Source organism: Lepidochelys kempii, chromosome 8 (genome assembly GCF_965140265.1).
Source record: "Lepidochelys kempii isolate rLepKem1 chromosome 8, rLepKem1.hap2, whole genome shotgun sequence".
Classification (NCBI taxonomy): domain Eukaryota; kingdom Metazoa; phylum Chordata; order Testudines; family Cheloniidae; genus Lepidochelys; species Lepidochelys kempii.
Genome location: NC_133263.1, coordinates 41,675,981 through 41,701,684, shown reverse-complemented (window position 1 = coordinate 41,701,684; position 25,704 = coordinate 41,675,981). Strand labels below are relative to the sequence as shown.

At 48.5% G+C, this 25,704-nt stretch overlaps 1 protein-coding gene across 6 annotated transcripts in view; it reads right to left on the bottom strand.

The window, feature by feature from the left end:
- ATF6 (activating transcription factor 6) overlaps positions 1–25,704 on the bottom strand; it is a 408,706-nt gene that overhangs the window by 279,068 nt on the left and 103,934 nt on the right. For all 6 annotated transcript variants that reach the window (XM_073356217.1, XM_073356211.1, XM_073356213.1 and 3 more), the window contains 2 exons: positions 9,521–9,661; positions 1,335–1,448 (listed from right to left, as the gene is read on the bottom strand). In XM_073356217.1, coding sequence (XP_073212318.1) covers positions 1,335–1,448; positions 9,521–9,661 — 255 coding nt within the window. The remainder of the gene's footprint in view (positions 1–1,334; positions 1,449–9,520; positions 9,662–25,704) is intronic.

Below are 25,704 nucleotides of genomic sequence, written 5' to 3'. Positions count from 1 at the left end.
GCTGCTCCACTTTCCTAGCACATGGCTCCACATCCTCTCCATGCAGCTGCCTCTCAGCTGTTCTCAATTCAATGGAGGATGAAACCTCAAGCCCAGTGCTCCTACTAAGAGTGGGGACTGCTGAATTGCCAGGAAGGAGAAGTAGCTGCTTTCTGTTGGAAACAATCCCAGGATTCTATTTCCCTAGACGTCTCTCTAAAACCCCAGGGAGCTGTTGGCAGGGGCCCCTGAGGAAAGTGTGTGTATGTAGCACTCTGGGATCTCTTGGGGGCAGTGTAGCAAGGTAGGATGGCAGTCACCCGAATGCTTCTACTAGTGCTGGCTGGGGTATTGGAGTCTTCTGCTAAATGCTATTGCTGCCAAGGGAGCCCTGACTGGAGGATTGCCCAGCTCCACCAATTGGCCCATCCATGCTATTTAAGCCAGAAGGTGGCACAGAAAATTTATTCGAGCCACAAGGTGTTCTCCTATTGTGGCTGCATTGGACCCTGCTGGTGCCTGCCCCCGCACCCAACCCTGTTCCTGATTCCTGCTATGCTCCTGCCTCGCCCCTGTTCCCACCATGCTCCTGCTCTGTGCCTCTCCTCCAGTTCCTGCCCTTACACCTCACCTTCAATCATCAGTGACCAGTCCTGGCTCCGACCCCAGCCTCTGACTTCTGACCCTGATTCCAGCTTGACCCTTGGCTCTGGCATTTTGTATCTGACCTTGGTTCTGACCCACAGCTTTCTTTCCTGGATCTGACTCTAGCTTAACTCCTGGCTCTGATAACTGGCAATTGACTCTGGTGCTGACCCCTTGGCTTGGTTCCCCTATCTGGATGCCAGTGCCGTCCACTAAACCTGACTCCTGCTCTGACCACTAGGTCAGACTGTCTACATCGTGGTACAAAACAGTGCACTGGTTTAACTAAAGGTGAAAAGTTAAACCAAGTTAATTAAACCAGTGCAACATTGTGTGTGGCCACTCTAACATTGGTTTAAACATGGCTTCTATTGGTTTGGCTTGCACTTATAAGTTACAGGTATCTGTAACCTGATATAGGTCAGGTTGGTGTAAATGGATATTAGAGTGTCCGCACACAAAGTTACACTGGTTTAACACACTAAGATCCATTTAAAGCAACCCTGTTTATACTGGGTTTCCCACATCTGTAACTTACAGATGCCAGCTAAACCAAAATTCAAACACACCTGTAGAACAGAGGGGAAGCTTGTGTTGCCACTGACCACAATGTATCTAGTACAAAAAAACAAAGAAATGCCAGGCACCCTACAGAGAATTCACACAATAATTACAAACTTGGAAATACACTTGGAAATCAGTTTGCTAACCTGAGAGACTCAGTCCGGTTGATCAGTGGCTGACACGGTGGTGGAGAAATATACAATAGTGGGTCTTCTGTTACTACCATTAAGGCTTTGTTATCAGAAATAGAATGTTCATACCTAGAAATAAAGACACCAAAAAATCCCTTCAAATTTCTTTCAAAGTTCCTTCAGCCTCCCCCAATGAACATGAATCACCAAGAGCCAATGAGAGAGCCAATGAACAGATTACTGTTGCTCCAACAGATTCTTCTTCTAGAAGAGATGACAATTTGTGCCTAGTAACCCAGTATTTTGCTCTCTCTTCCCTCAGGATTTTTGTAGAACCCAATGCAGAGAAACACAACAGCAGTATGGGAGCCAGAAACAAAATTTGCCTCTTAAGCCAAAAATCTTAGTGCTCACACAAACGAGCCAAAGAAGTTAGCAGTTTCATTGTAAATTTTATTTCGACTGTTAGTTCCATGGAGCAGGGACTGTTGTTTTTGTTCTGTGCCCAGGACAATGGGGTTATGGTTTATGATTAGGGTTCCGAACTGTTAAGTTGATACAAATAAAATGATAAAAGAAAAGGAGTACTTGTGGCACCTTAGAGACTAACCAATTTATTTGAGCATGAGCTTTCGTGAGCTACAGCTCACTTCATCGTTCAGATTAGATTTGCAGATGTCACTAATCACTTGTAATAAGTTCATCTCTAGATCAACAGTTCAAAACAAGCCTTCTGCCCACAGCAATTGTTTTGCTCCTACAGCACTGCGCTTGTACGTGGACTAGTGAACCTGGGTGAACCTTGACTCCAGTGTACAGGCTCCACGAGGTGACGCTCTGCATGGCTGGGGGAGAAAGAGCCCTAGCCATGAAGAAGTGGAAAATACTGAAGCAGGGGTTACCTAAATCTGCACCACAGGCCATTCTGGCCAATTGGCAGGAGCTCAAAGACATCATCTCATTTGCATGCATATTGTAACCATACTTTTAATTGATTTAAAGTTTTATAAAGTGACACAAATGTAAGGGACATGGACCAAACAGCAGCTCTACAGATTTCCTACCCAAAGACAGAGCCTCCTCTGGCCTGCTCTTTGCTCTGGTGAGATAGGACCTGCCAACTCATACTCTAGGCAGATACAAACCTGAAGCCACCTACCCACTGTAGTCTTGGAAGCCTCTTTCCTTTTTAGGGCCCTTGGAACACACCAACAGCTATGTGTCAGCTCTGAAACTTTTAAGGAGATACAGATTTAACCCAATAATTCTACAGTATCCAAAGCCTCTTCTGCCTCTGTGAAAAGTGCAGACTTAAAAAAATGGCAATACAATTGGCTGGTTAATATGAAACCTCAGGTTAACCTCAGGAACACAAGAATGGAGTGAATCAATAATCAAAGCTATTCTCATCAGTCTTCCTGGCAGAAGTGATGACAACCAAAGTAGTCGCTTTCATCCAAAATTGGCAGAGGGACATTTTCCCATCTGGTTCAGATGGCTGTAGCACGTACACCTGAAGACTAATACATTGCATCGGGGGAAGTGGGTTTGAAAGCTTCACACTGAACTGTTAGGAATCTAACCAATGGAGAGCGCAGGCCAGCCCCTGGCCGTGGAAGTAGCAGATGTATGGACTTCTTTGGTCTTAATCTTCCACTTTTAAAACCCTGAGGAACAAACTGTAGTAACCTGCAAAAAGAACAGGAGTACTTGTGGCACCTTAGAGACTAACAAATTTATTAGATCATAAGCTTTCGTGGGCTACGGCCCACTTCATCAGATTCATAGAATGGAACATATAGTAAGAAGATATATATATATATATATATACACATACAGAGAAGGTGGAAGTTGCCATACAAACTGTAAGAGGCTAATAGCTCATCTTAATTAATTAACCTCTTACAGTTTGTATGGCAACTTCCACCTTCTCTGTATGTATTGTGACGGGGCAAGGCCGCATGGCTATAGAAAAGTAGTGGGAGATAGATATATTAGCTCCAGGCTAAACAAATCCCTGGTACCAGGATAAGTGAAATGGCAGCTGCTCCAGGTCAATTAAGACACCTGGGGCCAATTAACAACTTTCCAGAAGGTAGGGAGAATGCTAGGTTGATTGGGACACCTGAAGCCAATCAGGGGGTGGCTGAAACTAGTTAAAAGCCTCCCAGTCAGTCAGGTGGGTGTGCATGTCAGGAGCTGTGGGAGGAAGTTGCACTGTTGGAGAGACTGAGCAGAACACACCATATCAGGCACAAGGAAGGAGGCCCTGAGGTAAGGGTGAAGTGGAGCTTGAGGAAGTGAGGGCTGCTGTGGGGGAAGTAACCCAGGGAATTGGACGTGTCATGTTTCTAAAAGGACAGCTACCATAGCTGATACTATTAGGGTCCCTGGGCTGGAGCCCAGAGTAGAGGGTGGGCCCGGGCTCCCCCCCTTGCCCCCTGATTAATCACTGAGACTGGGAGACAACAGAGACTGTGCAAGGAAGGATAACTTCTCCGCATCTCCCTCGCTGGCTTAGGATGAAAATGGCTCAGTAGACTATGACCCTTGTCTCTAGAGAGAGAAGGGTTACGTGGAGGGTCACAGTGAGCCTCTGAGGCTAGCGAAATCCACCAGGAAACGCGGGACCCATGGAGGCAAGGGCAGAGCTTTGTCACAGTATATATATATATCTTCTTACTATATATTCCATTCTATGCATCCAATGAAGTAGGCTGTAGCCCACGAAAGCTTATGGTCTAATAAATTTGTTAGTCTCTAAGGTGCCACAAGTACTCCTGTTCTTTCTGTGGATACAGACTAACACGGCTGCTACTCTAAACCTGTAATAACCTGGTGGGTGGTGCAATCATCACAGGAGAAGCTGTTAGTTAAACACCACACCAGCTTCATTTCTACGTCCTGGTTTAGGAATCCTTGTAACACTTTGACAATCATCCAGCATCTGGTACATACCCCATCCCAGAAGCCACTGGTATGCATTCACTCTCCAACTTCCTGGATGCACAAAGTGAGCTGGCTCTTGGAGGAGAAAATTGGTTCTTCTCACTGATACATTCTAACAGTACCCAACTGCCTGGCCACCAAGGCAGAGAAAAATTACTTCCACTTTGACTGGTTTGATCTTGCAGAGGATTTGGAGAATCAGAAGAAAAGATGGAAAGATGCAGCCATCTCTGCACCCCAATTAATCAAAACAGCATCTGACACCATGGTCAACTGGTCAAACAGCTGAGAGCAAAACCTGGATAGACTTGCAGCATTTTTGCTGGCAAACTAGTGGTCAGCCGGACAGCCTCAATATTGACAAATGGACTGGAAAGCTTCCAAGTTCAAGCTCCATTCCCCTGGGATCAGTTCCTTCTTGATTTGTAGATTCCAAGGCCAGAAGGGATCATTGTGATCATCTAGTCTGACCCCCTGTACAATACAGGCTATAAGATTTCCCCAAAACAATTCCCAGACCAAATCTTTTAGACCAGTGTTTCCCAAACTTGGGACGCCGCTTGTTCAGGGAAAACCCCTGGTGGGCCGGGCCGGTTTGTTTACCTGCCGCGTCTGCAGGTTCGGCTGATCACGGCTCCCACTGGCCACGGTTCGCTGCTGCAGGCCAATGGGGACTGCGGGAAGTGGCGGCCAGTACGTCCCTCAGCCCGCGCCATTTCCTGCAGCCCCCATTGGCCTGCAGCAGTGAACCGCGGCCAGTGGGAGCCGCGATCAGCCTAACCTGCTGACGCGGCAGGTAAACAAACCAGCCCAGCCCATCAGGGGCTTTCTCTGAACAGGCAGCGTCCCAAGTTTGGGAAACACTGTCCTAGACAAACATCCAATCTTGAATTAAAAATCATAAGTGATGGAGACTCCACCATGACCCTTGGTAAATTGTTCCAGTGGTTAATTACCCTGACTGTTAAAAAATGTATGCCTTGATGAGCCAATCCACCAGGACATTGTGTTCATCCTGGAAATAAAGCCACAGTAGTTTCCTCCCACTGAAAAAGGCTCAGTTTAACAGTAAGATGGAGCTCCCAGTGCCCTGCTGATGTAGGACAATCCTGTATGCTTGCTGTACCATTCTAGAACAGGAAATCCCCTGAGCAGCATTTCCCAAGCTGAGGTGGCTAGAAACATCCTTCACAGTAACAGCAGATTGCATTTCCACCCCAGGATGGACAGAGTTCTGACTGTATGGGCTTCTGCCTGATCAGGTACGGAGGTGAAGGCAATTACTCCCCAAGGGTCCACTTTGGATACAGCTGGTCCTTCTCCAAGAAAGGAGCCACCCTACGTGCTCGTCCTTCAATTTATATTTTTTGTGAGGGGAGCTAAGGTGGGCAGTAGGGGGGCAAGCCAAAAGAGCAAGACAACACTGCCAGCTGCTTGCGGGGAGGGGATCCAGAATTGAGGGCAGCTGGAGAGGCCAACAGAGCCAGCAGGGACTAAAAGTGGCAGAACAGGCAGCAAAGAGCTGCCTATATGTCCATGGTAAGGGGTTGTTCTGGCAGTAGCCACAGGATAGCACTCAGAATTGCCTTTCTGACTTCTCACAGACATAGGCATTGCCATTTTGCAGCCTAAGAGGGCCTGGGAGAGAGGTTGCAGCTGAGCCTGCTACACAGTAGCTGCTAGTAGATCAACAGCTCTTCCAAATGGGAGAAGTCTGGGGAAAGAAGAGCCTGAGGCACAGAGGCTCACAGGGCAGCAGGGACTTGGAGAAAGACAGAAGAGAAATCCCAATCTCAATCCCAGCTGGGATCTCAGCCATAACAGTGAGGAGAGGAAGGAACTAGCCCTCCCTTTCCCAGAGTCCCTAAAGAACCACAGGGACTCCCCTTGTTCCAGTTTTGAGAGGGGAAGGCATATGAAAAGCCAGACCATCTCTTTCATATGTGGAGTAGCAGAGGAAAAGTTTGTCCGTGAAGGAGACCTTGCCTGAGAAGCTGCTGGCAGTCTGGGAAATCCTTGGGCCTGCCCAGAGGAGAATTGGGGAGGAGGCCAGAAGCAACGCAGAAGTCTTGGCTTGGCTCTTAAATTCAGGCAGTTAGCTCCAGGTTCTTTATGATAATCCTTGGGTAAAAAATGTTAAAGCACTTAAATGACTTAGGAGCTGAAGTCCCAGAGACTTTCAGTGAGACTCAGGCACTTAAATGCCCAAATTCCTTTTGAAAATGATACTCATTTTTTTTCCCTTTATCCTTCTTTCCACCTTCCTGCCTTGTCCCTCTTCTGGTCTCTGCTTCTAGCACAGCTAGAGAGGAGAAAAAGAAGAGGGTTCCACACTTACCAAGCAACAAGGTGAAAGAGACTGGAGGGAAAGAGGAGGTGTTGGCTCTGACATACCTTCCTGAGTGAGCATCTCTGCTACCTCATCACATAATTCATAGTTTAAAATGTGCCACACATAGGACACAGGCCCTTCATCATAGCCACATATACTAAGTCATTAGAGTATTCCTGATTGATTGCCTTCTTTCCACATGGCAAAAATCTATTAGTGCTTTCAGCACATTTGCGGCTGTCTCTATTCAGCTAGCCAAAAAATATTTTATTGGAAAAGACAGATCTGATAGGACAAACTCTGTGAAGGGGAAAAACACAGTCTGAATAAGCCAACCTTCAATCTGGACACAATCCAGAACATACGCATCCACTGCCTGCTGGAGATCTAGAAAGGCTTAAAGTGACTTTATGTCAATTGAATACACCCCTGTAAATGATGAATAAAGATATTAATGGATAAAATAAAAATTATTCTTTGGGAATACTTGGTAGGCAGCCTCTGGAGCCGACTGTAACCATACACTCGTGAGGTGCATTTCTGTAGATCTCCAGAAATAATGGCTTACACAAGCATCCATGAGGTTTCTAACAAAGCAGACTGCTCACAGAGTTTAGGATCCAGTCCTTTCCTCTGTAAGTATCTTGAACTTTGCTGAACACATTTTGAGTGATTAAGAAAACAAATATCATAGTTTGAATTTTAAGAAAGGCTGAGCAGGAGAGTGAGTTTGTGTGTGTATGGGGGTGGGGGGGATGTGAGAACCTGGATTTATGCAGGAAATAGCCCAGCTTGATTGTCATGCACATTGTGTAAAGAGTTGTCACTTTGGATGGGCTATCACCAGCAGGAGAGTGAATTTGTGTGGGGGGGTGGAGGGTGAGAAAACCTGGATTTGTGCTGGAAATCACTTTAGATAAGCTATTACCAGCAGGACAGTGGGGTGGGAATAGGTATTGTTTCATATTCTCTGTGTATATATAAAGCCTGCTGCAGTTTCCACGATATGCATCTGAGGAAGTGAGCTGTAGCTCACGAAAGCTTATGCTCTAATAAATTGGTTAGTCTCTAAGGTGCCACAAGTCCTCCTTTTCTTATGACAAATATTAACATTCATAGCCCATTCATAGGTGCGTGCACCCCAGGTTAAGAACCACTGCTTTAGAGGAACTTTGCTACAAACTGAAGTTCTAAACAAAGGACTGAATGACCCATCCAAGCTGTGAATGTACTCCAGATATTTGATTTGAACCTGCAGTGTATTCTATCACTGGTACAAGCCTGAACCAAGAACCTTGCCATTACTGTACATATTTGATTCCATTTAAACAATTTTAACTCTCATCTATATTTCTTTCTTTTTACAAATAAACTTTTAGATTCTAAAGGATTGGCAACAGCATGATTTGTGGGTAAGATCTGATTTGTATATTGACCTGGGTCTGGGGCTTGGTCCTTTGGGATTGGGAGGACCCTTTTTCTTTTACTGGGTATTGGTTTTCATACCCATTCATCCCCATAAAAAGTAGCTGCTGGTGGTGATACTGGGAAACTGGAGTGTCTAAGGGAATTGCTTGTATAACTTCTGGATAGACAGTGGGGTAAAACCGAAGTCTTCTCTGTTTGGCTGGTTTGGTGTGCCTTGGACTGTAACTGCCCTGCTCTAAGCAATTCGTCCTGAATTAATACTCTCAGTTGTGTCCCGCCAGAGGCCGTATTGTTATACCTGTGCTGATGCAAGTCTATGATAGTAACATTCGGCTCTGTAGGAGGTGCACAACCGCCCACAGTGCTGCCTGGAGGTCAGGCAGGATTGACAGATCAGCATCCTGCCCCAAGGGTTACCTGTCGTCTCCTTCAGCCCAGGTAATTTGAGGGCTAGGCTCTTGGCCAGTCAAGCTCTATTCCAGTGCGACTCTCACCTTCGGTGAAGGCCCCTGTTGTTGTAATGTCCTCTGGGGGTTGAGAGGGGAGCCCAGGCCTACGCTCTACATTGGGCTATGCTCCAGGGCCTAGTGGTGGGCAGCTACCTTCGACACCTTGGGGTGCTAAGATTCTGCCCCCCACCCCCTGGGCCACCTCTCTATCCCCGTTAGCTTCATGAAGTGAGTCAGTTCCACCAAGCCTCTTGCCTGCATGCTCAGCCACTTAACTCTCCTTTGTACATTTCCACTGGTCTGTGTGGTCAGACCTCAAGCAAGGAGCTCCAGGACACTGCTCTCCTTTCACAGCCGCTGCCTACGCCCTTCCACTGCCTGCCTGCTCTGAGCTGCTCTGTTCCCCTTCTTAAAGCCCTGCCTCCAGCTTGTGCAGGCCCTGCAAGTGCGACTGGGTGAGGCCACCTGGGCCCAGAGCTCCTCCTTAACCCCTTGCTCTGCAGTGTGGGTGTTGTACACCCCATCAGAGCCCCACACATGGAAAGCTGGCAGCAACTTCTTGCCTGCTATGCTGGAAGAGACAGGGAGCTGCTCTTTGAGTTGTATGCAAGTGCAGTGTCAGGGACTGTCCCAGGACTTGCTCAGCACCAGAATGAGGCCAGGCATGGCCTGATGGAACTGCACATCAAAAGCAAGACACCATACCTGCTTGCTCCTGCTTTGCTGAGGCAAGAGTGCTCACACAGCTTGCTCTCTCACCATGGAATGCATGCACTGGTTTGTCTGATTCAGGGGTTGGTTAGTTTTTATATTTCAGTGCATCAAGGTGGGGCCTTAAAGAGGAATCTCGTCAGGAAGATCCTGTAACTACAGTACAAGAGGAATCAGCTTTCATGGCACTCAATTTTTAGGCTTAGCTGCCCTAACAATGCTCACTTAATAACTATGCTTCATGATGCACAGGGAAATGGAAGGCAACAGAGCAAAGCATAAAAGCATTATGGACAGCGAGTACTTTTAAATTTTAAATATATTCACCTCACCTCTCCTTATTCTGGGAGATGATGTTAGGCATTTGTTGAGCAGTGTTGAGCTTCTGGCTGGCTGAGAACTCCAGCAGATTTCTGCTGCGGTGGGCAAGGCTCCCGCTGGGTTCAGCTCCATTGGGATCCCTTTCAAATACACTGAAATTCAAAAATACATACCCATAACTATAACAAGAGGAACAGAACAGATATATACGATGTGGAACTCACTGCCATATGGTACTAAATACTCTAACTGGATAACTAATGGCTTTTCATATTTGTTGTCCCACATGGTAAGATATGTATCACCAAATCCCATGCCCATGGGCAGAAATTGTTCACTTATATATTTAATTGCCATCGCTTCACAGTAGCACTAAAGGAAGAATGGAAGATGGAAGCCTTCACGGGGCCCACTCTGTTAAGTGAGAATTCACAATGAATGCCATTAACTCAGCGACCGAACATCACTCAATGATCTCCTGGTCATCAGAACAGCAACTCAACAAATCCTAAAGTTCCTCCTCAGGGCCATACAACGTGCCAAATAGGCCCTGGAATAAGAATCCTGCAACTTAATGTTGAAGAACTCTCATGGTCAAAATGTGAGTACCTTGGAAACTTGCTGAAGACTTACAACATCAATATCCTCATGTTGCAAGAGACCTATGTTGGCAACGAACAACAGGCTAGGCGATACCGTATCTATGGATACAACCTAACAATTAGCCATTATCATTCTAAATATGGCTTGGCAATATACATAAAGGACACTAACACAGATTTTAATATTATTCCATCAACCAAATAGGAGACCACATTTACCACAGCTGTCAAAGTAGGGGAGCTCCACATTACCAAACTCTATAAAGCCCCTAGAACAAGATGGCCAAAACCAGCGCTACCTAGCACTCCTCCTATTCCATGCATCTATGCAGGTAATTTTAATAGTCACTGTTAGGGGGCTTATTCCTTCACTCGCTTACTTCCCTGGTCCTTCTCGCATGAACAGAGAGCAACAATACCCGAAGTCCAAAGATGCAAACAATTCAATGTTTATTGGGATGAACTTCCAGCAAGCGTGTTTAATGATTAATTTGCCCTGGCATTCGCGGCCAGTACAGCTACTGGAAAAGTCTGTTAACGTGTCTGGGGATGGAGCGGAAATCCTCCAGGGACATCCCCATAAAGCTCTCCTGGATGTACTCCCAAAGCCTTTGCAAAAGGTTTCTGGGGAGGGCAGTCTTATTCCGCCCTCCATGGTAGGACACTTTACCATGCCAAGCCAGTAGCACGTAGTCGGGAATCATTGCGGAAAAAAGCATTGCAGCTTATGGTCCCGTTCTTTATCTTTCTGTGTTACCCTCAGGAGAGTGATATCATTCATGGTCACTTCGTTGAAATAGGGTGGTTTTAGTAAACGGACATTCAGAGTTGCCCGTTCCTGCTGGGCTGTTTGCCTGTGGCTGCACAGAAATCTTCCCCGCTTTTAGCCACGTGGTGGGGGGAGGGGTGAAGCCATCATCCCAGAGAATTGGGGGGGGTGTATGGGGGGGGGTGTTATTTGGGTTTCTGCTGTACATGAACCTGGAAAAAGCAGCCCCTCCTTTTAAATTGCCAATCCATTTTTAATGGGCAACCCAACAGCTACTTCGTATGGGAAATGAGGGCGTTGCTGTTTGAAGCCATTCCCACATGTTATGAAGGTTAAAGAGCCAAAAGACTGTGGCTTACCATGGCTGCCTGCAAGCCAAATTCTGCTGCCCGGCCCTGCGTGAGTAATCTCTCACACCAAACCGGCATACCCCCAATGACAGGCAAAATGCGACCTTGAAATAAAAGCACATGTGCTATGTAATGTTAACAGCAAGGTTTACCGTGAAAGAGTGTACCCATTGTTCTATAAAATGTGTCTTTTTAACTTCCACTCTCCCTTTCTTTTCCCTCCAACAGCTGGATATGCTTCTCCTTCCCAGAGGCTAGCGAAGATTAGAAGGCAAAACAACCGCACCTGTGATGAAACAAATCAGCACCTGACACCAGAACTAAAGCATTACTGCAGCCGATAGCACCTGGCCTCCAACTGGATCCTCCAGGAAGAGAGGCTGTAAATCAGTGGAAGACTGGACATCAATGCTACAGACTTGCTTGCAGACAGGTCACTGTTGTATTTATAAGTACTCCACAGGATTGAGAAACAATTAAAGTGTTCCAGTCCAGCTTCTATGAGATCTTCTAATTTACTATCAAAGGGGCCAGAGTAACTGGGAACAGAGTACATATTAAAATACCCCCCCAATACACCCTTTTCATAATAAAATACGGCAGCACTCTGCATTCCTTTCATAAGAGGATGCGAAAACATTTTACTAAAAGACCTGAGAGGCAGTTATGTACAAAACAATGTGTGTAAACTCCATAACCTGGAAATATTTGGTAGACACTATCAGCTCTCACACAAGTTTGGAGGGACACAGGAAAGAACCCCCTCACGTGCCATAGGAGCTCCACACTGCAGAATCATGCTCCCCATTTCTAGTAGTCCCAAGGTCCAAAGGTGTAGGGGAAGCAAGCAAGATGGCTGAAGCTGGAGGCTATAAAAGCTAACGCTGGCTCAGCTAATTTCATAGCACAGCTAGTTTAAAACTCTAATGAAAATTAAGGCAGTGAATGTGTGTGTAGCTAAGTGAAGCATCCATGTGCAGCACACTGTTTTCTTACCTTTATGCTTCCCCAAAACAATAAAACTATAACTCAGTCAAATCCAAACCAATTTCTTCTAAAATAAGGGTGTGAATGGAATGAGTTTATAACAAATGCAGACATTTGTCAGAGAGTTCAACAACTTCATATCTCTAAAGTGACTCAGAAAAGAAGACAGAAATATCTGGGACAGGTGTTAAGAATTAAGTCAGGGCATCTGCTATGGCAGTTGTGCCACTGGGCAGCCAGAGGAACATGCGAAAAGGGCTGACCAAGAGAATGCCTCTGTCAAAACAGACTGACCAAAGAAGATATGCAGAGAGCATCCTGGGATAGGCGAAGATGGTGAAAGTCTTGTTTCATGCACTATGCAACTTTTGACAGTTCAGGAAGGATTCAGATTCAGAAGGGTGTGCAGTGCTCCACAATGAGGCTATTTCCAGGCCAGTTTCAATTTTCATATGTCAGTTGTTTTGGCTCTCCAGCAGCTTTAAAAACAGTTAACAATTGCTTTAATAAAGGAAATATGTCTCTCTTTATTCTCCTCTCCCTAAATCTTTTCACTGAAACTTTTATAATAGAACCATAAAATGTAGGATTGGAAGGGACCTCAATAGGTCATCTAATCCAGTCCCATGTACTGATGCAGGACTAAGTATTATCTAAAACATCCCTTACAGGTGTTTGACTAACCTGTTCTTAAAAGCCTCCAATGATAGAGATTGCACAGCCTCCCTAGGTAATTTATTCCAGTGCCTAACTACCCGACAGTTAGGAAGTTTTTCCTAATGTATAACCTAAATCTGCTTTACTACTTATCTTGTCCTCAGTGGTTAAGGAGAACAATGTATCACCCTCTTCATTATAACAATCTTTTACGTACTTGAAAACTGTTATGCGCCTCGCTGTCTTCTCTTTTCCAAACTAAACAAACCCAGTTTTTTCAATCTTTCCTCATAGGTCATGTTTTCTACACCTTTAATCATTTTTGTTGCTCTCCTCTGGACTTTCTCCCATTTGTCCACATCTTCTCCCAAGTGAGGGGCCCAGAACTGCACACAGTACTTCAGTCGAGGCCTTATCAGCGCTGAGTACAATGGAAGAATTACATCTTGTATCTTGTTTACAACACTCCTGCTAATACACCACAGAATGAAGTTCCCTTTTTTCTAACAGTATTACATCGTTGACTCATATTTCATTTGTGATCCACTATAAAGCCCAGATCCTTTTCTGCAGTTCTCCTTCCTAGGCAAAAAGAAAAGGAGTACTTGTGGCACCTTAGATGCATCCGATGAAGTGAGCTGTAGCTCATGAAAGCTCATGCTCAAATAAATTGGTTAGTCTCTAAGGTGCCACAAGTACTCCTTTTCTTTTTGCGAATACAGACTAACACGGCTGTTACTCTGAAACCTTCCTAGGCAGTTATTTCCCATTTTGTATTTGCGCAACGGATTATTCCTTCCCAAGTGGAGTTCTTTGCATTTGTCTTAATTGAATTTAATCCTATTTAATTCAGACCATTTCTCCAGTTTGTCAAGATCATTCTGAATTCTAATCCTGCCCTCTAAAGAGCATGAAACCCCTCCCAGTTTGGTATCAACTGGAATTAATTGATAAACTTAACAGTAACAAGTCACCGGGACCAGATGGCATTCACCCAAAAGTTCTGAAAGAACTCAAATGTGAAATTGCGGAACTATTAATTATGATTTGTAACCTGTCCTTTAAATCAGCTTCTGTACCCAATGACTGGAAGATAGATAATGTAATGCCAATATTTAAAAAGGGCTCTAGACGTGATCCTGGCAATTGCAGACCAGTAAGTCTAACATCAGTACCAGGCAAATTAATTGAAACAATAGTAAAGAATAAAATTGTCAGACACATAGAAGAACATAAATTGTTGCACAAAAGTCAGCATGGCTTCTGTAAAGGGAGATCATGTCTTACTAATCTATTAGAGTTCTTTGAGGGGGTCAACAAACATGTGGACAAGAGGGATCCAGTGGACATAGTGTACTTAGATTTCCAGAAAGACGTTTACAAGGTCCCTCACCAAAGGCTCTTACATAAATTAAGTTGTCATGGGATAAGAGAGAAGATCCTTTCATGGACTGAGAACTGGTTAAAAGACAGGAAAGAAAGGGTGGGAATAAATGGTAAATTTTCAGAATGGAGAGGGGTAACTAGTGGTGTTCCCCAAGGGTCAGTCCTAGAACCAATCCTATTCAACTTATTCATAAATGATCTGGAGAAAGGGGTAAACAGTGAGGTGGCAAAGTTTGCAATGATACTAACCTGCTCAAAATAGTTAAGATCAAAGCAGACTGTGAAGAACTTCACAAAGATCTCACAAAACTAAGTGATCGGGCAACAAAATGGCAAATGAAATGTAATGTGGATAAATGTAAAGTAATGAACATTGGAAAAAATAACCCCAACTGTGCATACAATATGATGGGGGCTAATTTAGCTACAACTAATCAGGAAACAGATCTTGGAGTCATCGTGGATAGTTCTCTGAAGACGTTCACACAGTGTGGAGCAGCAGTCAGAAAAGCAAACAGGATGTTAGGAATCATTAAAAAGGGGATAGAGAATAAGATGGAGAATATCTTATTGCCCCGGAGCTGATGGGTGGGACTCCAAGCCCCACCGCCCTGGGGCTGACGACCAGGGCTGACACCACGAGCACAACGCCCCGAGCCCCACTGCAAACCCGGGGCTGAACTCTGCGGTTGAGTGGCGGAGCCTCATTGCCTTGGGCAGATCGCCAGAGTCCCGCTATCCTGGGCTGACTGCCGTTGCTGTCAGCTGCATACGAGGCTGACCACCGTATCCCTGCCACCCCAGGCTGACCGCTGGAGCTGCCATACGTAGGTCGACCTAACTCTGTAGTGTAGACAAGGCCTGAGTGGCTTCCAATATTTGCAGGAAGAGAGATGTGGCCCAAGCATCATGGGCCAAGAAACAGGTCATGATCTAGAAACGGATTACTGGCTGAGTACACCAACAAGAAAGACAGTAGCTAATCATCTCTGTCCTCCCTCTGCAGTTACATGGGGAGAGCAACCATAGGCTGCATTTGGGCACTGAGCTGGCTGATCTATGGGCCATCATTTAAAATATGGAAATAAATCCAAAGGAACAAAGAAAGGAGAACCAATTACCTTGTACAGACATTTGTTTAGAAACATGGATAAATTAGACAACGGGGGTGGGGGGGTGGGGGGGCGTGTACAGCAGTGCCCTTGTCTCTGAAAAGATTCTAGTTCTCCAGGCATTCTACAGCACCTGGTATTTAGCAGTATTTTATTTCTCCGGTTTGTATGTCAGTTTGATAAATGTGGAAAGCCATTCTTGCCAAGAACTTTAACTGGATTTGATTTGTAAATCTGGCTCAACAAATCCTGTGCACTTAGATTTTTGAACACTGACATTTAAGTTGTACAGTAACTTGTACACTCAAGCCAACAGTGATATCATACCAACAAACGCGTTCAGTTATAAAAGCTTTTTGGGGATGGGATAATCTCTGAATATGAGCTGGGGTTTTTTTCCTAACAGGATAAATGACCAGTTGACAATGCCTGGAAATACCAGAACAAAGTTGTTTCCTTCCCAACAAACTCCAGACAAATCTGCCACAATGCCAAGAGCTCTCTCTACCCACCTCCTCCTTATTACTATCCTGATGAGGGCACCATCTGCTGGGCCACTTCAGAGCAACATCAGCAGAGATTCAGACCCTCTCCTAGAAGCAGCGCCCAAAATACTATCCAAAGTGGTCAGAAGAGTCCAGCTTCTCTCCCCTACAACTGCAGGGTGAGAAAAAAAAAATTGTCAACTGCAGGAGTTATTTGCTAGTGAACTCAAACCACAAGAAGTTTCTATTAAGTCAGTCAAGGAAGATGCAAGTATCGTGCATTAATTTTTGCTTTTAAAAATCAGGTGTGATTATTTGCAAACTATATATGACCCTTAGCGTCAAGTTTGGGTAACCTTACTGTGAGCAGTATCAGCTTCAGTTTAAATGTCAGAGGAGGAGCCTGGGGTATTTCATTGCCTTCCCATTACTGGAGTGGCCTCTCAGACCTTAATCACTCCGTAGCCTCTGAGACCTTATTCACACAGTTCCCAAGAACTCAGCTCAACTCCAAACTCATCACTGAGATTTCTTTATTGGCATACAATCAAACTACACTTCAGTTGTTCAGGCTGAAGAGTAGGGGGTGGGTACAGGACATATCAGTTGTCCAAAGTTACACAGCAAACTTCTTTTATATACACTTACATGTTACATTGCATTCACTATACATTGCATTTCACGTCTTGGGGATAGCTTGGTCACTTTGGTAGGAACCAGTCCCTGTACAGCATGCAAGGTTCACACACTGTCCATGCACAACTTACTCATTACCTTATCTTAAATGTCAGGCTTATCCTACCCATTGTTATCTTATGCAGTGTTATTGTAGCCTTCGACAAGCTTGATGCCACCTTAAACCGGGACATCATAAAGTTAGCTGATTACTGAAAGACTTGGTGCCTCCAGCCAAGCATCATAAAAACAGTCTCCAGTTTGTTCCATCTTCATCATGCAAACACAACCCAAGAACTTAAGGTTTATCTGAATGGTCAGAAGGTGAAGCATGAAGTAGAACCGGTCTATCTAGGTGTGACCTTAGACCGCACACTGAGTTATCATGCTCACCTGAAGAAGACAACAGCTAAAGTTAAGACATGCAAAAATCTTGTTAGCAAACTGGCGGGTTCATCATGGGGTGCTCGTGCTCCAACTTTGCGGACATCAGCTCTTGCCACTTTGTATTCAGTGGCGGAGTACTGTGCACCAGTTTGGAGTTGATCATCACACATCAAACTGGTGGATACACAGTTACATGCTGCCATGCGTATCATCTCTGGCACCCTGCGTCTGACTCCACTCCCATGGCTTCCAGTCCTGAGCAATATTGCTATTCCTCAATCAGACGAGAGGTTGCCACTGGCAAGTTACTGGAGAAAGTACGTGCCAACTCAAGCCTGCCACTGCACAACAACTTTTTTAAACCACCAGCTGCACATCTGCCATCACGTCACGCATTATGGTCTCATCCGCCATGCCAGGATGTTAGGATGGAAACACTCTGGCGAGAGGAATGGATATTTTTTATAAATTCCCAACCAGTCCCTCGTTGCCGACCCCATAATTTGCCTGCCTAATTTTGACCTGCCCCGTCGCCAATGGTCCCTGTTGAACAGGTTCCGAACCGGGCAAGGTCTCTGTGCAGTCAACCAGTATCACTGTGGCCTTTCTGACAGCCCTTTGTGCAGCTGCAGGGCAACACAGACGATGACGCACACTGTCGATTAATGCCTGGTGACTAGGTTCAGCGGTGGCCTAGAAGAACTGCATCACACCACTGAAGATGCCATCCTTGGCTAGACGACTATGCACATGCTAAATAAAAATTGTAGCCTTATAGATCCCAGGATATGAGAGAGACAAAGTGGGTGAGGTTGTATATTTTATAACTTCTGTTGGAGAGAGAGAGAAGCTTTCAAGTTATACAAGCTTATAAGCTTCCTCAGGTCTGGGAAAGGTACTAAGGCTATGACTACACTACCACTTTTGTCAGCAAAACTTTTGTCGGTCGCGGTTTGAAAAAAACATGCCACTATGACGGGATCTCAGGGGGTGCAGCCTGGGACTGCGGAACCATTGTGCTCCCTTATCTCTCTCCAGCCTGGGCTGTCTCTCACAATGCCTTGCTAGTGACCAGCAGCAAACCCCTCCAGGTGCTGTTATCACTCAGCACAACTGCATGTGGAGCCCCACACCCAGCTAGATTGTATGATAGCTCCCAGAGACACTAAAGAATTACACAAAAAAAGGCACCAGCCAAATCCACCCAGCTCCCAGCACTGAACCTCAGGGAATATATTAATTGGTTCATCACTTAATCAATGGAAAGTGGATATACACCAGCCTTTGCAAACCTGAGCAAGCACCATTACCAAACACTTTGGGCAAACTGGCTGGTAAAGATAAACAGTTAAACAAATTGTGATATACCCAGGCCAGTTGGGCACAGCAAAGTAGCCCTTATTGGGATCCAGAAAGAGGGGGGTCCACAAGACCTGGAAATCCAAATAATTACGGGGGACAACTAATGAAATAACAGGGACAGGAGTGTGGTCAAAGGGTCAAACGAAGGGAACCAGACGGGGACACCAAGCAGAGAACCCCGGACAGCGCCCACTGCTCTTCAAAGGCGTCAAGGGAGTAAGTGGACGCAGTCCAGAGGAACTCTGCCCCAATGCATGAACAGACGGAGGATCGGAAATAGGCCCCACAGTCACAGTGGCCATCTGCCAACCTCATCTCCCTGGTTTTATAGATGGCCACTTTAGCCAGGAGGAGGTTGTGGAGCATCAGCGTGTATAGAAGTTTCCTTGGCGTGGTCTGGAAGCAGACAGGCTGCAGTATCTGGCTGATGAATCTTGCCCATATGCTCAGGGTTTAGCTGATCGCCATATTTGGGGTCGGGAAGGAATTTTCCTCCAGGGCAGATTGGAAGGCCCTAGAGGTTTTTCGCCTTCCTCTGTAGCATGGGGCACGGGTCACTTGCTGGAGGATTCTCTGCTCCTTGAGGTCTTCAAACTACAATTTGAGGACTTCAATAGCACAGATATAGGTGTGAGGTCTTTTTTAGGAGTGGTGGGTGAAATTCTGTGGCCTGCATTGTGCAGGAGGTCAGACTAGATGATCATAATGGTCCCTTCTGACCTAAATATCTATGAATCTATGAAGGGGCAGGGGAGTCGGTTGGGTCCACGGGGAAGGAGCCCGATGAAAAGGTCCGGAGGGCCTGGGGTGGAGGGTAGGCGGGTGCAGGACCCGGTCGAGGTAAACCCAAGCAGCGGGCGGCAAAGTGGCCCTCACCTCCTGAAGTATGTGCCGGGGAGTACAAGGTCTGAAGAGCCCCATGCGCTGAGCGAGCATCAGAGGATCCAGCCAGTCTCTCCGGTCGTAGTCCAGGAGGTCTCGGACTCTTTTGACTTCTGCCAGGACCAACCTCTGGCACACCTGGGGGGACTCCGCCACCTGCACACGGAGCTGGGAGTTGTGTAGCAGGGGCTCCACGAGGAGATCTGCCCCCTCGGTGGCCACCACGGACCTGGTCATTGAAAGCAGTTTCCAGGTCCGGAGGAGGTCCTGGTAGAAGACTGGCAGCCCGGAGAGGTCTCGTGGAAGACCTCTCGGATGGAGATAAAGGAGCTGCTGGTCATATTGGAGCCCTCGGAAGCGGCGCAGGAAGGCGTGCGCCAGTATACTCCCCGCCGGACTACCTGCACCATAAAGGAGCCTCTGCAGGGCCTGGAGGCAGAAGACATGGACCTGAGTGTGCAGACACTTCAGGCCCTTCCCTCCCTGCTCCAGGAGTAGATGGAGAATCCCTGCAGAGATCCAGTTCAGTCCTGACCAAAAGAACTCCAGAATCGAGGTCCGGAGGTTGGCCAGGAAACCTGGGGCTGGGACCAGGGTGTTGAGCCGGTACCAGAGCATGGACAGGACTAGCTGATTAAGCACCAGTGCTCTCCCTCGAAGGAAGAGGCACCGGAGTAGTCCTGTCCATTTCTGGAGCCGCTCTACCACCCTGCCCTCTAAATCGTGCCAGTTCTCCAGCGGAGAGGGATGCATGGCAGAAAGGTAAACGCCGAGATAGAGCAGCAGACCCGCGCTCCACCAGATGGCCTGAAGCGCAAGTGGGAGGGAGCTCGCCTGCCAGCCATCCCCGACCACCAAGCCAGAGCTCTTGATCCAGTTGACCCGGGAAGAGGAGGCTGATGAATAGATGGCCTGGTAAGCCTCCACCAGCGCCAAGTCGCCCGGGTCCTGGACCACGAGGAGCACGTCGTCGGTGTACACCGACAGGACCAGCAGCAGCTCCGGCTCCCGCAGCACCAACCCCGTCAACCTCCTACGGAGGAGACAGAGGAAGGGCTCCATCTCCAAAGCGTACAGCTGGCCCGAGAGGGGGTTCCCCTGCCGTACTCCTCGCCCGAAGCTGACCGGTTCAGTCAGGGTCAGGATCCAATTGAGCCTCACCAGACACTCTGCAGAGGCGTACAGCACCTGTAGAAAACCCACAAACTGGGGTCTGAAGCCAAACGTTCGCAGTGCTCAGGAGATACCCATGGTCCACCCCGTTGAACGCCAAGGACAGGAGGATGAACGATAGACCATCCCTACTCCTGAGTCCCAAGAGTTCCCGGACCAGACACAGCTTGTCAAGGATGCTGCGGCCCGCGACAGTGGAGGTCTGGTCTGGGCGGACCACGTCCGCCAGCAGGGACCCTAGTCACAGCGAGATGGCTTTTGCTACGAATTTGTAGTCCATGCTGAGGAGCGAGACGGGACGCCTGTTTCGTAAATCACGGAGGACCCCCTTCTTCAGCAATAAGGCGAGCACAGCTCGCCTGCACGAAAGAGGGAGGACCCCACTTTGCAAACTCGGCCCAGACGGTGACTAGGTCTTGGCCGAGGACGTCCCAGAACATGCGGTAGAACTCCACGGTCAGCCTGTCCATGCCCAGAGATTTATTGGTGGGCATACGACAGAGAGCTTCTGAGAACTTGGCCAGAGTGACAGGCAGCTCTAGCTGGTCTCGGTCGCCCGCGCTGACTGTAGGAAGCTCTTCCCAGAGCACTCTGCAAGCGTTAGGATCGGTCGGATCTGGGGAGAAAAGGTTTGCATAGACGGTTCTTGCCCTCCCGCACATCTCCACCGGATCTGTGAGGGGGCTGCCATCCTCTGCCAGAAGGCAGGTGACATGCTTCTTGGCCCCCCTCCTTTTCTCCAGGTCATAGAAGCGGGACAGGGAAACAGAAAGGCCGCTCCCTGGGGGTTATCTACTGGAAAGGGGAAGGAGACAGCCCCAGGGGCGGCAATAACATCACGGGAGGTGGAGGGGATAGGGACAGGGTCGGCATCAGGTGCAGGGGCAGAGGTGAGGTTCTGGGCTCCACAAGCCAAGCAACTGGGCGGTGGCACTTCCTGGTCAGGCTCAAGGGTTCGTGAGGTGGGGAGGGGGTTCTCACCAATGCCGGGTGCAGGCTCTATGGTAGGTTTGGCAGCCATGGCATCAGGAGGTGGACTATCTTCTGTAAGGCCTCTGCCCGGGAGGGAGGTAGATTGCTCCACACCAAAGAGGGGTGCCCCTGGTGGCTCGGGTCCCGGCCATATGGCACTGGCCATCGCCTCAACAGGCTCGGCGGCTGTCAGCGAGGTGCCTTCTGCGGCTGGGTTGATGGAGGAGTCCAGGGGCTCCTTGGAGGCGGGAGCAGAAGCAACGGTTAGGGGGAGGGAGCATGGGGAAATGGGGGATGGAGTGAGGTCACCCAGATTGAGGCTCACTGGCAAAGGGTCGTCCTCCCACTGGGTGACTGGGGTCAGACCCAGAGCCTCCATCTCCTCATATATGGAGGGGAGATTGCCTTCCACCACCTCGGAGTTCTCCCTGCCGCCACCCGAAGTGACCGTCGCCTCAGGGCTCACAGGGGCTTCAGATGATACCGGGGCAGGAGGGGCTCCACTGGGGGCTCAGAGGGGAGGGACTCCCGTGGAGGGGCGATATGCTCCTCCGGTGCTGCCACGTCTTCCCCAGCTGGCACCGGTGGATGGAATACACCCATGGGCAAAGCGGAAGGCTCGGCATCGGTGACCCCTTTCTGGTCAGGGGGCAGAGGCAATGGTTCAGGGACTTGGGGGGGTAACGGTAGGGCAGCACGAGGGAGGGAAGATTCCCCCTGGGACGGGCCCTCTCCCATGCCACGGTGGTATCCCCGCCACACCCTCCTCCACAGGCCCCGCCAGATGCAAGCAGTGGAGGTGGGGCACTCCCGCTCATCTGGACATAGTCGGGGAGGTGCCCCTTGAGCCCGAGAGGGAGCAGCGGTGGGCTGGGAAGGAGGAGGGGTGGCTTCGGGCGCCGGCAATGACGGGGCTGGCGCCCTGCCGGGACTCAGGGGTCCCTGATGCTCCTCCTTGCTGGGCCAATTGCCCGGCAGAGGTAGCACCAGGCCTCCCCCGTTGAATAATGCACCCGGTACCGGGCCCCCCGGTATGGGACCAGGAATGACCCATCGAGCACCTCTCCGGCGGAATGAAAAGACGTGACAGAGGGCAGGGTCTTTGCAGCCCAACGAAAGAGGGCTGACAACGAAATTGGGCTTCCCCAAGGTGGAGAGAGCAGCTAATAGGGTGGCATTGGGCAGGAAGGGAGGGACGGAGGTCAGGACCAGGTGGACTCCCAGGTCCTCAAGCGGCTCTAGAGGGACGAACACCCCGCCCCAACTGCTAGGCCCTTCTTCTCCGCCCCCTGGGCGGCGGCCTCCGATACTAGGAAGAAGACGACCCTGCTATACATTTTGGAGGCCACCACAATGGCCATGGGCACCACCACCCTCGCCAACGCCCACATGTAGGTCTCTACATGGGGCGAGGCGGGCACCAGGAGTCAATGGATGCCATGCCTCCTGGTCAAAGTCGGGAAGGGGTGCCCGCCGCTATAGATGCTAGCAGAGGTGGTGGGCGGGGGAGACGTGGCAACAGTGGAGGTCATCCCGGTGTCCACCACTGCCGGTGCCCCAGTAGGGGCAGTAGCAGGTGGTTCAGCTGCAGCAGCAGAGGTAGAGGCTCGAGGGGACAACGGGGCAGCAGGTGGGGGAGGGGCGGCAGGGTCTTCTGGAGGGGTCCCACCCACCTTATCCCCCGTCATCACGAACAGGGAGGGAAGGGGAAAAAAACACCGAAGAGGAGGGGAAAGGGGAAGCAGGTTGACCACTCCTCTCCGCTAGGCTGCAGGCAGGGGAGGAGAGCGCCAAAAGGGGTGGGCTGGACCAGGGGGGCAAATCAGCAGCTAGGGGGTCAATTACTGACACAAGGTGGGATTCTGGCTCCTCTAGCTGCACTAGAGGAGGGAGGGATACAACAGCACTGGGGGGTGCAGTGAAGAGGGTTCAAACTAAAATGGGGAGTGGCACAAGCGCATGGGAGGTGGCATGGGCGCATGGAGCAAGGGGCTAAGCGGGCTGGAGGTAGGACAGGGAAACCAAGGGGCTAGCCTCGGAGGCTGGGGCGGGCCAATCAAACAAGGCTGCAGAGGGAAATGGGGAGGGCAGGCAAACAAACTGGAGCTAGTAAGGGTGCTGGGGCAAAGGGGAGGGGCAAAACGCTACAAGGGGAAAATGGGCAGTTAGCAAGGGAAAAAGCTGTGGGGTGGGCAGTCCGGGGGGGGGGGGGGGGCACATGCACCCACGTGCGCTTGCACAAAGTCATTTTGGGCTGGCTGCTACTTCAGGCGCAAATGGTGGAAATAGGGAGTGGCAAGCCAAGCAAGCAGTTGAGTCCAGAGGAAGGAGCTGAGGCAGATGGTAAACAGCCAGTGGGGGTAGTGGAGGGGGCAGCGGTGGTGGTGGGGTGAGCAGTGTCTCATGAGATGAGTCCCTGAAGAGGGACAGGGAAATGGGGGGGGTGGAAAGGAACTGAATGGCTTAGCCCGATCTGACAGTTTCTAGGACCCAGCTGTCAGAGGTTATCAAGTCTCAAGTATTGTAAAAGCAGGCCAGCCTGTCCCCAAAGGGATAAGAGAGGGACGGGGGGGGGAGGGGGCAGAGGAATGACTGGACCAGTGCTATGAACAAACCAGTTAAATGGGTGTTGGCCTGCACCAAGGTAGGGAGTGCAGACTGTCCAAAGCCTGAGCCCGACCGCTTCTCTGGTGGGATCTATCCCTCTTTCTAGGGTAGTCTTGCTGTTTTGGGGGGGAAACGTTATACAAAGGAATGTTGTGAGCATTATTGTTGCTGCTGCTGAACCCCATAGTGGCGTCTTTGTGCAAAGGGCATGTACACTCCCAAGGACCTCAAAGTAGCCCTGGAATCCTTGAAGCAGTGCAAGGTATCATCCATCTTGTCCAAGAACAAGACTCTGCCATCAAAGGGCAAGTCCTTGATGGCTTGCTGGATGTTTAGAGTGATCCCAGAGTTTTTCAACCAGGAAGCCCTCCTCAGAGTTACTGCTAAGGCCATTACCCTGGCCACAGTGTCCACAATATCATTTTAGTCACCAAGCAGCCTGTCATAAACATACAGCTACGGGTAGCATAAAATCCCTCCTTCACCTGTAAGGGGTTAAGAAACTCAAATAACCTGGTTGGCACCTGACCAAAAGGACCAATAAAGGAAGAAGATCCTTTCAAATCTGTGGGGGGAGGTTTTTGTTTGTGCTCTCTTTGTTGTTCTCTCTTGGACAGAGAGGGACCAGGGCAGGAAAAAAAATCTCCTAAAACTCTACCTGAAATAACCATCTAAGATTACAAAAATTGTAAGTTATAGCAAGGAAATGTGTTAGATTATCTTTTGTTTTAGCTTGTGAATTTTTCCTATGCTAAGAGGGGGGTTTATTCCTGTCTTCTGTAACTTTGAAGTTGAGCCTAGAAGGGAATCCTCTGTGTTTTAAATCTTATTACCCTGTAAAATTACCTTCCATCCTGATTTTACAGAGGTGCTTCTTTTACTTTATAATAAAGTTCTTCTTTTAAGAACCTGATTGGTTTTTAGTGTCCTAAAAACCCAAGGGTCTGGTCTGTGCTCACTTGGTTTACCTATTGGTTGATATATTATTCTCAAGCCTCCCCAGGAAAGGGGGTGAAAGGGTTTGGGGGGATATTTTGGGGAAATAGGAACTCCAAGTGGTACTGTTCCTGAATCTTTGTCTGGTGGCAGCAATACCGTCTAAGGACAAGAAAAGGATTTGTGCCTTGGGGAAGTTTTTAACCTAAGCTGGTAGAAATAAGCTTTCTTGCGGGTCTTCACATCTGTACCCCAGAGTTCAGAGTGGGGAGGGAACCTTGACACAGCCTTCCGCAACAAATGGCCAGAATTCTTCATGCGAGGCCTCGGGCAACTGCTACTGGAATTTAGCCATGGCTGACCAACTGAGGAAATCATACTCGGTCAGAAAAGCTTGTTGATTAGCGATCCTCATCTGTAGGGATAATGAGGTATAGATCTTCCTACCCAGAAAATCCAAACATTTGAAGTCTCTGTCCTTGGGGACAGACCAGAACCGACTCTGCTGGCCCAGTCATTTACCACCGTTACTACCAGGGAGTTTGGGGCCAGGTGGGACTAAAACCCTTCAAATCCCTGTATGGAAACAAAAGTAGTGCTTTTCCATGCATTTCAACACCAGCGATATTGAGGTTGGTGTACCCTGCAGAGCTCTCGCCAGCTTGAGGAACACATAATTGATCAGGAGACCAACTGTCCTGGGGATGGCGGGCTGTAAAATGCCCATCTGTTTACGCTTGTTCTATTGAAGGAACTCTGCCTGGATGCCTACAGATGTGGCTATGTGGTGTAAAAGGTCCTGGTATTCCTTAAAATCCTCCGGGAGAGAAGGGGAGGATGACCCAGGCAGTAC